Raw genomic sequence first — 14640 nt, forward strand, 5'->3', positions numbered from 1 at the left:
GCTAAGTTTCACTTTTAAGCTTTAGATTTCAACTTGTCAAAAATAGAAATTACAGTCAATGCTTTTGCTTCTACTTCTTGCTCTTGCTTGCAGCTACAGCTTCCTTCGACCTGAGTGCTTTAATACATGTCTTAATGTCGCTGTAACATGTTGACGTATGTCTTTTGTTGAACACAGGTGCCACTTGAAAACAAGGTGTTGATAATTTAAATGAGATTAATGATGAAGCATAACAGCACCATCTGCTGTGGACTGTTTTTCACTCCCACACAAGATCTGGAAGCTGAATGAAGGATGAATTCATATGAATAATCTGCTGCTTCTGAAGCTACACAGAGCTCACATGCTGCACATGTCACGGTTTCACTTTGCTTCAGGCTTCTTTTGTATTTCGACTGGAAATAAAAAATGGAGACTGGTAAGGCAAAATTACAAATGTTCTTATTGCAGTCTGAAATTAAAACTAACATACAGTGTTGTGCAACCTTGCAAATCACAAGTGAAATTAACAACTATCAATACGTACATTTGTTGTACAAGAGGTATATGTTGCATAGTCAAGACAAAAAATATTATTATCAAGTACTCATCTATGGAGATCAAAAATGTTCATAGATTAGTACTTAAATTAACAGTGTAGCACTTGTTATTGCAATGCTATATTAAACATAAGTACAGATAAAATATAGAAAGGAGAAATTTATCAGAAGAAAATCATCATTTGATTAAAAAGTGTTGAGCACATTGCCTTGATAATAATCATACCATCAAACAGACTTCAAACACTGCAGTTGTTCCTAAAACAGTAAGTGACTCAAGCAGAAGATTACATCTGCTGAATCAGCTCATGTGTTTTCGTCTACAATAAAAATAGCAGTAGTTGACAGAGGAGCTGGATAAAAGCTGCTTCTTTGGAGTTATGTCAATTATGACTTTACTGACATTTTTACTGACAAAAGATAAAATTCCCCCGCCCATCACAGTCCTTGTCAGCAGCATGTGAATCTGTTTTCACGTTTCGTGACGACTCAGCCGGCCTTCTTCTTGATGCCGTGCAGCTGAGAGAAGCTCTGCAGACCCCAGTACAGCAGAGAGAGGGAGACAAAGGCCTGGAAAAAACCAACAGACATGGTTTGGATCAGAGGCTTTATGTGAGTGTGTTTCATTCAAAGGTGAGGACTGTGCCACTTTTTTAAGAGTCAGAATGGAGATGAAAACTGTTATTTAAGCATTAAACACACTGACGCTGTTCTGTACTCTGGATAACAAGAGTGGACAGTTACAAATGGCTCAAACCTCTACAATTTACAGGAGAAAATCTGTAAATAAATCAGATATTTTCATTGATAGTTGGAAATTAATAAAAAGGCCATTACAAGCCCTCAGACTCCAAGTTGACATATTTAATAAGTTTGTTTTGTCATGCGAATAGCTCAAAATTAATTATTACATTACAATTTACTATATTATAAGAAAACTGTCAAATAGTCAGATTTAAGAACCAGGAACATTTTGAACTGATTTTCATTTTAGAGGACAACTTACTTATCCTCATTTTAGAGGATAAGTCATAAAGAAATTGAATGAATGTCATTTTTCATGTCAAAATTGTTTCTGATTGACTTTCTGTTTCAGGTGTAAATATCTGTCAGTTCTACCAAACTTTCTCCAGCCTTTGAAACCTGAACTTGGCCTTTTCCTTGCAATGTTTTTTTTATAAGGAATAGCTCATCAATTATGTATCCCCCCCCTCCCCACCGCCGCCCCCCAATTAATTATTGAATTTAAAAGCCTGTTTTATTCTGCAGTTATTTTCATTTAACGAGGCTCATCTTGCTTTCTGGAGCAGCTAACACTAAAACAGTTTCAGTGTTTAATTGCTTTACACACTTCAATGTTTTCCTCACTTTCATTCTGACCATCTTTATGATTAAGATTTTTTGGTACAATTCTAGGTAACTGAAATCACTATTGATTCTTCAGATGGAGGGGGACATGAACCCACTAGCCTCTCTTAATGTTGATGGACTTCAGATTTATGCACTTACTGTATCAGATAATTTGCAAAATGCAAAATGTCAAAAGTGGTTGCACCAAGTAAAAAGCAAACTTGATTGTAATGACATAAAAAATCTCTCTGACAAAAATAAGACACAAGACGTGCAGCAGGTATCATTTACGAGGAGTGAAAGCGAATCTCTAATTGAAAGAAAACAGTGAGACCCTCCATATGCAGCTAGTCTCGGGACGATATAGTCAGTGGGCTCTAAAGGTTAAGAAGCAGGTCGTTTCCCCCGATACTCTCACGATGGGGTCAGAAGGGTCATCGACATGGAGGACCATGCTGTTCAGAGAGTGGGGCTCTGCCAGAAACAGTCCTCGCCTCCACCCCTCGCTGTGTTCTGGCCCATAAACTGCATCCTACATCGCAACTCAAGCCAAAACCAGACCGCTGTCCATCACAGGCAAAAAGCCTGATGGGAAAAAAAGCAACGTTTCCCCTTCTGGACACGGCAGCTGTTTTCCTTTGAGAGAGAGTACAACACAGACCTCCTCTCTCTGCTTTTCTACCTGCTCTGAAAACAGCCTCCCTGCAGAGAGAGAATAAAAGCCAAACGACAGACGAAACTAGAAAAAAGAAGAGACTGAAAACATGTCCACCCTCTTTTGTTAGAGCGTCCCTGATCCTTAAAGTATCCCTAAATTTCCCCTTCACAGTTGCCAGAGATATTAAAGAAAATCCAAATTTTGTTTTCATAGTTTTCAACTCCAAACCAACCAACTACGAGATAAATAACAAGACTATAAAACTGTATTCAGATCATTGGTGGAATTTATAAGTACGATACTTAAGTACAGTTTAAAGTTATTCATACTACTACTACTTATGCTACTTCATACTTCATTTCATTTCAGGGGGAAATATTATAATTCTTACCTCACTACATTTATCTGACAGCTGTAGTAACTTTGCAGATGAAGAGGGCACAAAATAAAATGATTGTGTGTTCATAAAATAAAATAAAAGTTGGTATTTTTACAGATTGAACTACTGAATAATATATAAACAAGTTAAAATGAGTTTGACTTCATCAGCTACAACATTAAAAAAGTGTTTACGCTTCAATCAGTTATAATAATCAGGATATTTTTCATGTTATGATGACCTGTTTTTCTCATATTACATCACACCTGATAATTACTTTCTAACAAGAAACTTTTCTTTTTAAAACTACGTCTCAATTTATCTTCTGATATCACAAAATGGTCTTATTACACACAATCAACACAGCTTGTAAAAAAACAATAAAGATGTCACATTATAACAACATATTGACTTATCTGATTAAAACAAGGAACTTTTTGTCTTGTAACATAAGATGATGTAACAAGGACATTTCATATGGCAGCAATAAGATGTTATACTGACTACAGGTAACAGTAACACTGGAGCTGGAAATGTTTTTAATTTTAGGTTTATATAACTGAAAAAAAATCTCTCTACCCATTAATGTGTGACAGGTGCATCAGAGAGCAGCTTAACTTGAATAAAACTAAAAAAAAAAATCACACATGGTAGGGTCCAAAAGTCTGAGATCACTTTTCATTTAAGTTAAATGGGAAATATATATAGATGTTGGATTAATTATCCAATCAGAATCATACAATTGGGTCAACTGATGAATGAAACACTTTGAAACTATACACACACACACACACACACACACACACACACACAGGATTATATACAGTAAGTGAGTAAAGAAACAAATCTGCACTCTCAAAAGATTGAAAAGAGACTAAATGTAAAATGTAAATAAGGACGACCTGACAGAGTTTATAGTCCCAAAGGTTGATTTAAATAAATAAACCAGCAATAAGCTTTTTTCTGTCCAGTGCTGTTGTGTTTTTAGGATTTTATCCAAATTGTATTTCTTTATTTATACTTATTCTATCACACACAATTATTAATTTCCCCCTTGATCCTCATAATTATGTCTGTGTTTTTATTTGATCGTAATTCTCCGTCTCTGTAAAGCTCTTTGGTCCACAGTTGTTGTATTACATGTGTTCGACAAATAAACCGACTTAATCTGACTTGATTAAGAACGACTGTGATCGTGTTTTTCAATGTTATTTGATGTCGTAACCTTTCCAGCGTGTTTACTCGAGGTTGCGGGTAGGGTGGCACCTCGCACGGAAATCAGGAATAAAATCCAAAGTTCAAATTTGACTTTTGGCTTTTACTTGAACTTATACTGGATAAAGTCATCTCCCAACTTACTGCTCCCCCTGGTTTAAGTACACTTAATACACTTTAAACAGGACGTCTAAAAGTTTGAATTCCCAGAAGGAAAAACAGATGGAAGATCACAAATACATGAAGCTGCATTGTGTCCATCTTGTAGAGACGGATTAGGTTTGAGAGTAAAGCGCCAGCTTGGCAGAAAATCGCAAATCACATTTCACTCAAACAGACGGTAACATGACAGAGGCTTCTATCAAAGCCGCATGTAGAGGCAGAGGAAGGGCACCTATTTTTCTCTTTTCCAATCCGTCCCTTTTCCCCCCCCTATATGCTACATTTAATGGACTCTGTAAGAAATCCATGTGGGACAGATTACACAGTGGAAGGAAGCGGGTTTGATCGTCTACAAATAAGCACTACGGCCAGACAGCACCGGCTCCTAAAGTAGAGATCTCAGCAAATCGACTCACACTCACTTTGTTTTGGGGAGAAGGCACTTTGTTAAGGGTGGTAATAGAAAAACCCACGAACATGTGGTTTTAGTAGATTTTCTCTGCGTCTTTGTTGAGCTTTATTTACTCAGGGAAGACAAGGAGGTTCTTTCTGCCTCGGTCAGGAGCAGCTCAGTGTGGACTGCAATAAACAAAGTTTAAATAATATTAAATAAAACATACTTCCAGGCCTAGTTTTCATGAAGAAAGGTAATGCACAGAGGACATAACATGAGGTGGCACTGTTCCTTATACTTTTCAGCAAAAAAGCTCTAAAAAACTTACTGTACACTACCTGCTCAGCACCATACGACTGGCAGACAAAGTCAGTGACTAGCTGGTGAACACAGCAGAGCATTTAGCAGCTAAAGAGCCAGATGTTTCCCTCAGGAGAAGGGGGAGAACATTGCAGCTTTAAACTTGCATTAAAGGATGTTTTGGCCACTTGAGGGCAACAGAAACAAGTTGTGAATACAACACTGACATATCATCAGGTTTTAAATTGACAGGCTGTGTAGCACTTGTTAGCAGACGGTTGCTTATTTACACTGCAGCAGTTACAGAGCAACATCATCATTAATCTGAAGTGGAGTTTCTGTCCACCTGGTGAATGTTAGGCCTGTGTTCACTCTGAGGGAAATATCTGGCTCTTTAGCTGCTAAATACTCCACTGTGTTCACCAGCTACACACTAACTGTGTCTGTTTGTCGTTTGGTGCTGAACAGGTAGTGTACAGTGACTTTTCTCTGCAAACAGCTGCCTGCTGCAGCTGAAAATGACACTATGAGCACTGAGAGTGAACCAAAACAGTAAAGTTGCAGCTGGACAACTAAACAATGAGCTAAACCCTCTCTAAGCCGAGGCTGCAGTCAATGACAATTCTCTGTAGGTTCATCAGTACGAGACATTTGACATTACACATAGCTGCTTTAAGTACCTCTGCAACTTTGTTTTCTCCTGTGTAATAAACAGTGAACCACATAAACTAATAAAAAAAAAAAAATCAGTGGGTATTACCAAGTTAAAGCCTTCAAGCAATCATGTTGTAATACTCACATGTCCTAAATTCTAAATTATACATGCCATATAAATTCCCTGACATTAAATGCTGGTTAACATTAAAAATATACTAAATAGCTGCTACATAAAAAACAGTCTTTGTTTTGGTTTTCAGTGAAGACTTTCAGTTTCCCATGATGGTGTTAACACTGTTTAAAATCTTTCACACATCTTACACACAAACTCTGTGGAAAACATTCAGTAAAACATGCTCAAATATTAAACGTTAATACAAAAATGTCTGCAAGGACCTTCCGAGCATTATGCTGCTTCATCTCTACATTAACCAGAGTCATGTGTGTGCTGTTGATGGATATGAAGCATCAAGCAGATACGTCAAACACCCCAGGGTGCGTTTCTATACCGCAGGCAACTGTCTTCCAGCCTTCGGCGGGTTAACATGGCAGAGCCTCAGCGCTCTCCAACGCAGCTGCACTCGTGATTGAAATGAAAACAAGGCAGAATGGCTGCTGTCAGACGTGTGATATATGACCTGTAATGGGATGTTTCCAGAGCTCCCTCTCCATATGGCTGCCTACAGTCCACCAGACCTGGACTGAACTGTATCGGAAAATAATTCAGAGCTTTTTGTTTTAACCTGGCTGCAGTGCAGGAGGAGGGGAAGTCTGCTGCATCAACATGTTACAAAGCTGGTTAAAATAAACCAGAAAAAAAATATTTGTTAATACTCTTTGATCTAAAACTACAATGTGGAGCAAGTCACATAGAAAGAGACAAAAATGCACTCCAATCTGAAGTTACATTTTGTATTTACTTTAATGTATTTCTTTTAGAGAATCTGGTACTATTTGTACCCATTTTTCTTCTAAGTTTGCCACATGAGGACCTTTCTATATGCATAAATACTTTTTTCATGCTAGAAACATAGCCAAAATCTGGTTTGAAACACTTAAAATCAGTTTAAAACTGTGAAAACGAGACTTACATCAACCCCTAAAACAACTGGCAAAGGTAAGGAATATATGACATGTACACCTACAAACATACACTGACATTACATTGTGAATACACTGTTAATCTTCTCCCAGGCTGTGTTTCCATCTAGATGTCAAGTGAATTTTAGTGAACTTTTGAAATGTTGCAAAAGAGAAAATGTGAATTAGGCGCATTTCCATCAACTGGTTTGAAGTGAATAAATGTGTCTACACAAAGTAAGTAAGTTTCATCAGAAGTTGGAGGTATAGACTACATTATGCACAGCTGTAATAATCAGAGTTGAAGAAGTAGAGGTTGTGAACCAGAAAAAAATCCAGTCGCCTTGGCCATCTATGACAGAAAAAGGGAGAGAGGTCTTCAGGAATCTTTTTAAATTGGGCAAATTATGATTGTTCTTTCATGTCAGCTGGTATTGTTTTAGAGCATTATGTGAATATCCGGGAAGATGCTGAAAAACTTTAGAAACATTTGATCAGTCATCCGAGTTATGTCAGAACTATTTCAGCAAAGGCTCCCATTTAACTCTTTAGCAAAAAGGGCATGTTTCCATTGACCCTTTTCTAATGGGAGACTTCAAAATGTTCATAAAAATAAGTTGATGGAAACACGACTACAGAAACAGAAATGCATGCCTACACACACACATACAACACATGCACACACAGGTGCACCAGCACACACATCATATACAAACACACAAAGTCCTGCAGAGGTACACCTGCACTTTTGCACTGGAACATGTGTACCCTCTCTCTTACGACCACAAATACACATACGCACACATACGCACACACACACACACACACACGCACACACACAGGACTTCCTGTCTGTTCATTTGAGCAGATATACAGTCTCTGTGCGCGCGTTGTTTGAGCAGACTCAGGAAGGATACGCTAAGCAGGTTAACGTCCCACCAGAGAGTCAGTGTAGTGCCTGCTCTGTAGCACAGCCATGAGAAATATCACCGTCACACTCCCACGCATACACACACACACACGTACACACGTACACACACATACATATCGTGCAGCCAGACAAAACACATGTGAAACGGCAGTTGCTGTACGCTGAAAATGTAGCAAAACATTAAGCGGTCTGATGATATGCCAATTTAGAATGATACAGTTGTTTAGAGGTTTTCATTTTCACATCTGGTATTTGTACTCATTTACCATGTGTCTGCTAGAAGGTCATATGTAAGGTCAACAACGACTCATCCAGACCATTATGCCTCATTGAAAACATGAGACAAATCCCTGCGAGTAACACTTTTTATATCTGTTCAATTCACTTCAGACCCCAGCAGCTTGGCACCACTTCAGCTTCAATAAGAGAAGTCTTCACCTCATCATTAACCACAGTTCCCTGGGTGGCCGCACTATAGTGGACCCGTTGGTGAAGTGCGTGGTAGTCGGCGGAAATTTGAAAGGCAGGGCGGTGGGCACGTGCCCAGAAAGAAGGGATGAAAGAAAAACACAAAAAAAGGAAAGAGAGGACAGAAGGTTGCATTTGTTTTTGCAAAATCAAGCCCCTGTTTGTATTTTCAGGGAGCACAGAGAAGACGTCTGGCTCTTCTGTGAATTAGTTCAATGGGATTCCTCAGAGAAGTACAGATGAATGAGTCTCGGAGGGCCAGTAAAAGGTGTATCTTTCCCTCGACTCCTTCCATCCACCCACTGATATTTATAAAAATGATGACAGTCTCTGTTGTGCATTCCTACTGTGGAATTTGGAGCCAACTTTTCTTGAAGCCATTCTGTCTCCTTACCACATGTGTGGCATTGTGAAAGGCCAAAGAGGAAGTAATCAACAACAATCAGCTCTACAATGATCAGGCATCAAAATGAGTAAACTAAGATCTACCGTCTAATTTAAGTTTATTTAACTACAACCATAAAAAACAAAATCAGATGGAAAACAGGATCAGATTGACTCATGATGCACTTTTTTTGGGAATAGCTTTTTCTTGAATCAGTTATTCTGTTTGCTTTTACTCTGTTGTAGTTATTCATACCTCGTGTGTGGTTGTTACTGTATCTATTCTACTTTTATTTCATTTTCATCTGGTTATTTCACGTGTTTTTCATGTGTTTGTAAAGGACTTGTTTTTGAAAAGTGCTACATAAATAATATCTTATTTTAAAAAAGTCAAGCAGGGACAAAGATATTTTGACAATCAAGGATTTTGCCTTAGGGGCCAGACAAAGAGGTCATGCAGCAGCAGAGGGACACTGTGCAAGAAGAAGGAGAGCAACTCAACTTCCTGTTTCAAAAAGAAGAGGAAGTCTTTCCAGAGAGGAAGCTCAGGACCTCTGAGAGGAAGAAATTGGGTCACCTGAAAAAGCAGTTCTGAAGAAAGAACACAACGTGAGTGGAGACCTTCACAAGTTCAAGCCCTGGAGAGGCTCACGATTTAAGGTAAAAAAGTTTCACAGAGCAGGATCATCGAGATGCATGTGCACCGAAACTCAAAGTCTTGGAGAGTCAGAACGAAATGTGGAGGGCTCACACATGGTCCCCGATCCAACCCACACACCATCTCCTCTGCGGATGTGTGTGCAGAGTCCGCAACATTTATTGTGTACATAGTTGTCAGTGTGGGAGTTGCCATTGGTCTCTGAGACTGTAGAAGGCGCTGTGGACAAATCTAGCACACAAGAACGCGGCTGTTGAAGAAAAAAGGCAGCTTTGTTAAAACTTCTGCAGGGTCTGCATGTCTCCATTGTACTGCATGTGTGTTGTTTTCTTCTTGCCTCATTTTTCTTCTCATCCTTAAAAATATGTTTCCTGTCTGATGACCACGAGTGTTTTGGGAATACTGCAGACCGACAAGTCAATCATCAATAAGAAGCAACACACAGTCGGCGTGGCTAAGACCGCAATGTTTAAAATTTCCAGAAGCACTTGCTGAGTCCACATGCCAGTTGAAATGTGTCACTGCAGAGTTTTGCAGGTGTGCACACAAGTTTGTGGAGCATGACTCAAGAACTATGCACTGGGCCTTAAAAATATTTTGAGGATATGACTTAAAAGGCAGAGAAGACATAAAAAGGCTACAAGAACTCAACATCAAGGTCCGACAAGAAAAGGACTGAAAGAGGAATGCACTGATCGGTACCAATGAACACCAATCTCTAATAATAATGTGTTTCTGCTATTCAGAGATAAATGGACAGCATTTTATACCACTTTTATTCGAAGCACTTTTCTCTTTTTCACCCATTCACAATCACACACATACCAATGGTGGTCTCCTAACCATCGGGAGCAATTTGGGGTTCAATATCTTGCTTTAACTGGACACTTTAGATATATGGCCAAGACAAGTTTGAGCAAAGAAAAATATTTTTACATTGGAGAAAAAAAGGAGGAACTTTGATTGGTACTACTTATCAGAGAATAACTGCAGCTTAGATATTGTAACAGGGGATCAAAAGTTGGATCTATGTATCTCAATCTTCTCACCAAAAATATGCAACCTTGGAGCTTCTCATTTCACTCTGTCAACTGATTCTTTGTCAATATAGAAAATGTAGATTGGTGGAGCTTTAATTCATGGAGTGTCTTTGTAGGAGGAAACCAGGAAATAACCTTATTGTGGTTTAATCTGTCTGTTTTGCAACCTTAGATCTGAAGTCTGCCCAAAATTGTGACCCCCTTCTGCTCATAAATCCTGGCAGCAGAAACCATTTTCCACCTCACTTCAGGCAAGATACTGTAGCTTGAGCTATTGTGAAAAAAAGGACTATGAAGAATTTCATTTTACTACAGTATAGGACGTGTGATTGTTAGCCAGTAAGCCAATGAGCGTGGCAGGGAAAGAGAAATTAATAAACTGAGCAGGGAGTGATGAAAGCTTGCACTGCAATAAAGATTGCTAAATTAATACAGTAAGCCCTCATTCAGCACTACTCTGATAGATTTTATAGTAAAATTCTTTGACTTATTTATATTTCAACATTATGAAAGTCTTTTATCATTTGCTATGTTTTGAATTTGTGAGCAGACGTCTTTGGAAATCGCCATTACAGTTCTGTGAAATCAGCTTTATGAGCATTTGAGAAGAGGGAGAAATTATACTGTAAGAAAAAAAACAACAACCCCAGAGCTGCTATCGTCAGGTTCAATCAGGTTCACATGCTGGCTCTGAAGCTGCATCATAAACTGGATGACTGTTGTGTTTCATCCATGAATTAAAGCACAAATAGGAAGACAAATTCAAAAGAAAGTGCACACTGGCCACAGAAACTAACTCCACAAAAGCCAAACTAAATACTGCTAGAGAACTCCCAAAGGGCCAATTGCTGTTGGATTTCCATAGCTTTACCTGGCAAGTGGTTTGACAACATAAACCAAGCGGTTACTCTTTGACGGGCATGATCCCCTGCACATTGAGTGATAATATTTCACACTGTGTACGGTCGACCACCCCGCTGTTTACTCCAACGGAACAGTCCTACCCAGCATTTCTTTCAAATCCCTCCATTTTCTCCCTGGGAGGAGATTTCCTTTCCTTTCCATTCCTGCGAGCTCTCAGATGATGTCATGCTCACCGAGTTTCCATAGCTCCAAACAATCCTGTTAACCTCAGAGCTGCTTCTTGCTACCACACATTCCTGCTTCAAAAAAAAAAAAGGCCGCCAACCTCTCGCACCTGAGATTTAGCGGGTGGAAACAACACAGTCAGATAACAGTGACCTCTCACCGTCTGCTGTCTTATCTGCTTGCTCATTGCTGGGACGGCGGGAAAGACTGGGTGGGATTTGCAATTTTTATAGACAAGTCAGATGATGTGTTGAAGATAAAGCTGCTTTGTGCTGAGCCTGGGCCTTTGTGTTTGACATGAACTTCATAATATTGTTTTGACCTCTTCTTTTGGCCATTGGGCATTTCTCTTTCCCTTGGAAGTCTGACATAAAAAGAACTCTTTGATTGGAAAACACTATCAGCACACTGATGAAAAGATGGAAAGTCCAATGAGGTTTAAAAACTATTTAGAGAAGTTCTTTTTATATTTTGGACTGCGCAAATTTAGATTTGCCTCTCATGTGTCAGACGTGCATGAGCTAATATACAACGTTTTGAACTATTTTATTACAAGGAAACATCTCAGTCATATTGCAGTAGTAAAGCAAAGCGGAAAAGTCTAAACCTCTAAGGCTTTTATATTTTTTTATTTGGGGAATTTTCTGTTTTATATGATAATAATGAAAACTGTCAGAGTGGATTTTAACTAAGAAAGTAAGACTTAATTTTTTTCCTAAGCCAATAGGAAGCCCTGAGAAGCTCTCTCTTTCTTGACCAAAGACAGGTGAATTTTTACGAGCTCCCCCCTTAAATCACTGTGACTTCACCAGCGGTTAGTGGCCGTTTTGAGAGAAAAGCTGCTTAATTACTCTGGGACATACAACGTCGAAGCTCCGCTCTGCAGCATGTTTCTCTGTGCCTTCAGGCAGACCAGGGCCCCACACAGTAATACAACCATGTGTTACATCATTACAGCCCAATCTCCACAAGTGCCCCCCAGACACAGAGTAGACAGAAATACATGTGCATGTGGACACACACAGAGAATAACACCACACATTATAATACAATCATGTACAACAGCATTACAACCTTTGTGAATTTATGAGTTAAACTGTTGTTGACACATTCTTAGAAAAGTGCTGATTTCACATAATGACATAACATGTCTTGTGGCAGCCATATTGGGGATCTTAACTCAACAGCATCTTGTCTGCTATCAACTGCAGTGCCATCCTAAAAACAAACCTAAATACTGCACCTAAAATATCCAGGAGAGCTGAATAATGACTCGTAGAAGCATTTCAACAGGGCCTGCAGACTAATTGGCAAGAAATCAATGGAACAACCAGCTTCAGATTCTGGTTAAATGATTTGTGTCAAGCTAAAGCCGCTTTCGGGTGCAAACTGATTATACTGCCAAATAGTTTTTTAAAAAATGAAACAGCAATTTGCAGCTTTAGCAAAGATTTACTAGAAGCTGCTAAATGGTGTCATATTATTGATTTTGAGAAATGTCGCTATAACAGTTTGAAAAGGGCTAAAAGTAGTGACAAAACTCAGTGTCACTATATACGTCACTCTAACCTTTGTAGGCTACTGCTTTAACATAATTTACTTAAAGGATCTTCAGTCATGTAAAGCTGAAGTCTTGAAGTTTAATGCACTCCAGTCACTGTAGGATGTGGGTAATAAGTGCTTTCTTAAAATATTTTCTTTTAACAAGCTGCAACACAGCGGGGCAGTGTGAGAGACCCAGCATTTCTCACTTGGGGGCCACATCAGACTGCCTGATATACTAACAATGGCCCCTGATACAAAAACTACAACAGGAACTACAATTACTTTAGGGGTGAAAGGGGTATGACGGCTTGAACTTAGATTTTACGCTTCGACAAACTTCTTCATGTGATAATAAAATAAGTAGTCAGGAAATAATGTAAGAAAGAAAGAAATCTGCAACAGTCAAACATAATCATGTGAAATTATTTCAAATAAAGTATATAATGTACCACAGTGTATTATAGTTTATATATATAGTTTAAATACACAACATAAATGAGAATTGAATACAATAATTAACAACGGTGTAACAGGAACAAGAACTAAGGTTGCAGTCATATCACAACAAATGTTTTTTTAGTTATTTCTTATATTATTGCTACTATTTGTGAACTTGTGTGGAATATTAGCCAGGCTGACAGGCATTTGACAGATTTTGGTGTACTGTATGTTGGACAATAAGTGATATTTGCAGTCCAGCAATGTCAAAGGTATGTTGCAGTAATTTAGAAGCTGTGTTACCATTAAATTGTTTGTTCACCAGAGAATGCTGACAAGTTTATTATTCAACTATGAAATGTCCCACGCTGTACATATCTCAGTCACAATTCTTTAATAATCAAATCAAAATGATCCTTATCAATAATTATACATCAAAAATGAATAATGATCAGATTTTTAGCTGTCAAATAGCTGTCTCGTTATCTGCCTCAGTAATCCAGTATCAGTCTGGCTCTATTTGTGGGCATCCAATTCTCAAAGATGGCACGAGCTGAGGTTGCTATGATCTACACAGGCAAACAGATGCTCATATTGGGTGACAGCACACACACAAACACACCCATAACATAACTTAGATGGACAGCTATAACCTCACACAACCCCGCCCCCCTCGCCTCCCCCACTCCACCAGCCCTGCTCATTCAAACGCACACACACGGTTGCCAGCCTCGTCTCGTCTGAAGCGGCGAGGCCTTCATGTGAGCGGCACAGACGTGGGTTTGGGAGGGTGAGTGGGCGGCTGGGAGCGAGAGGCAGTCCTGGTTTACAGGTCAAGCCTGCAGCTTTACAAGGGAAATCTCCAGAGCCACTATAAATACCACTGTGAGCTTTGAGGGTGCAGTATATCACACCACTGGGTTTGAAGGACCACAAACCGACCTAGTTTTTGTATTTTTTTTTGTAGCCCCCCCCCCACCACCTCCACTTTACACAACTGTACAGTTGCATGGGGCCTGAATACAATTAAATACGAATTTCCCCTCCTCCATTTCGAGTGACTGTTAATTGATTGGCTCGACTTTAAAACACGCCCCCCTCTGCAACAAAGAGCTAGCCGTTCACCTCATGCGTCAGACCCATATATCATTAAAGTACCTTCAAGTTTGGGGGTGGTTTCATGTTTTTTTCCCTTTGCTGTAGTTCTGAGCAAAGGGCACAAATATGTCAGGAACCATTTCAAGTAAATTGTGAGGATTTTCAATGAGCCCCACCTGCAAGCGAGACATTTATTCGGCTCAACCTGATGTACTGCGACTTGAAATGAGGCCTAATGATTCACTTAAGGGAAAG

The 14640-nt window shown here is 39.2% G+C and overlaps 1 protein-coding gene across 1 annotated transcript in view; it reads right to left on the reverse strand.

Moving 5' to 3' along the window:
* Window positions 1–424: 424 nt before the first annotated feature.
* agmo (alkylglycerol monooxygenase) overlaps window positions 425–14640 on the reverse strand; it is a 55830-nt gene continuing 41614 nt past the window's right edge. The window contains exon 13 of the mRNA XM_062422307.1: window positions 425–1109. Within this exon, the coding sequence (XP_062278291.1) occupies window positions 1029–1109 (81 nt within the window). The 3' untranslated portion in view covers window positions 425–1028. The remainder of the gene's footprint in view (window positions 1110–14640) is intronic.

The sequence above is a fragment of the Scomber scombrus genome, chromosome 7 (assembly GCF_963691925.1).
Source record: "Scomber scombrus chromosome 7, fScoSco1.1, whole genome shotgun sequence".
In the NCBI taxonomy this organism is placed as follows: domain Eukaryota; kingdom Metazoa; phylum Chordata; class Actinopteri; order Scombriformes; family Scombridae; genus Scomber; species Scomber scombrus.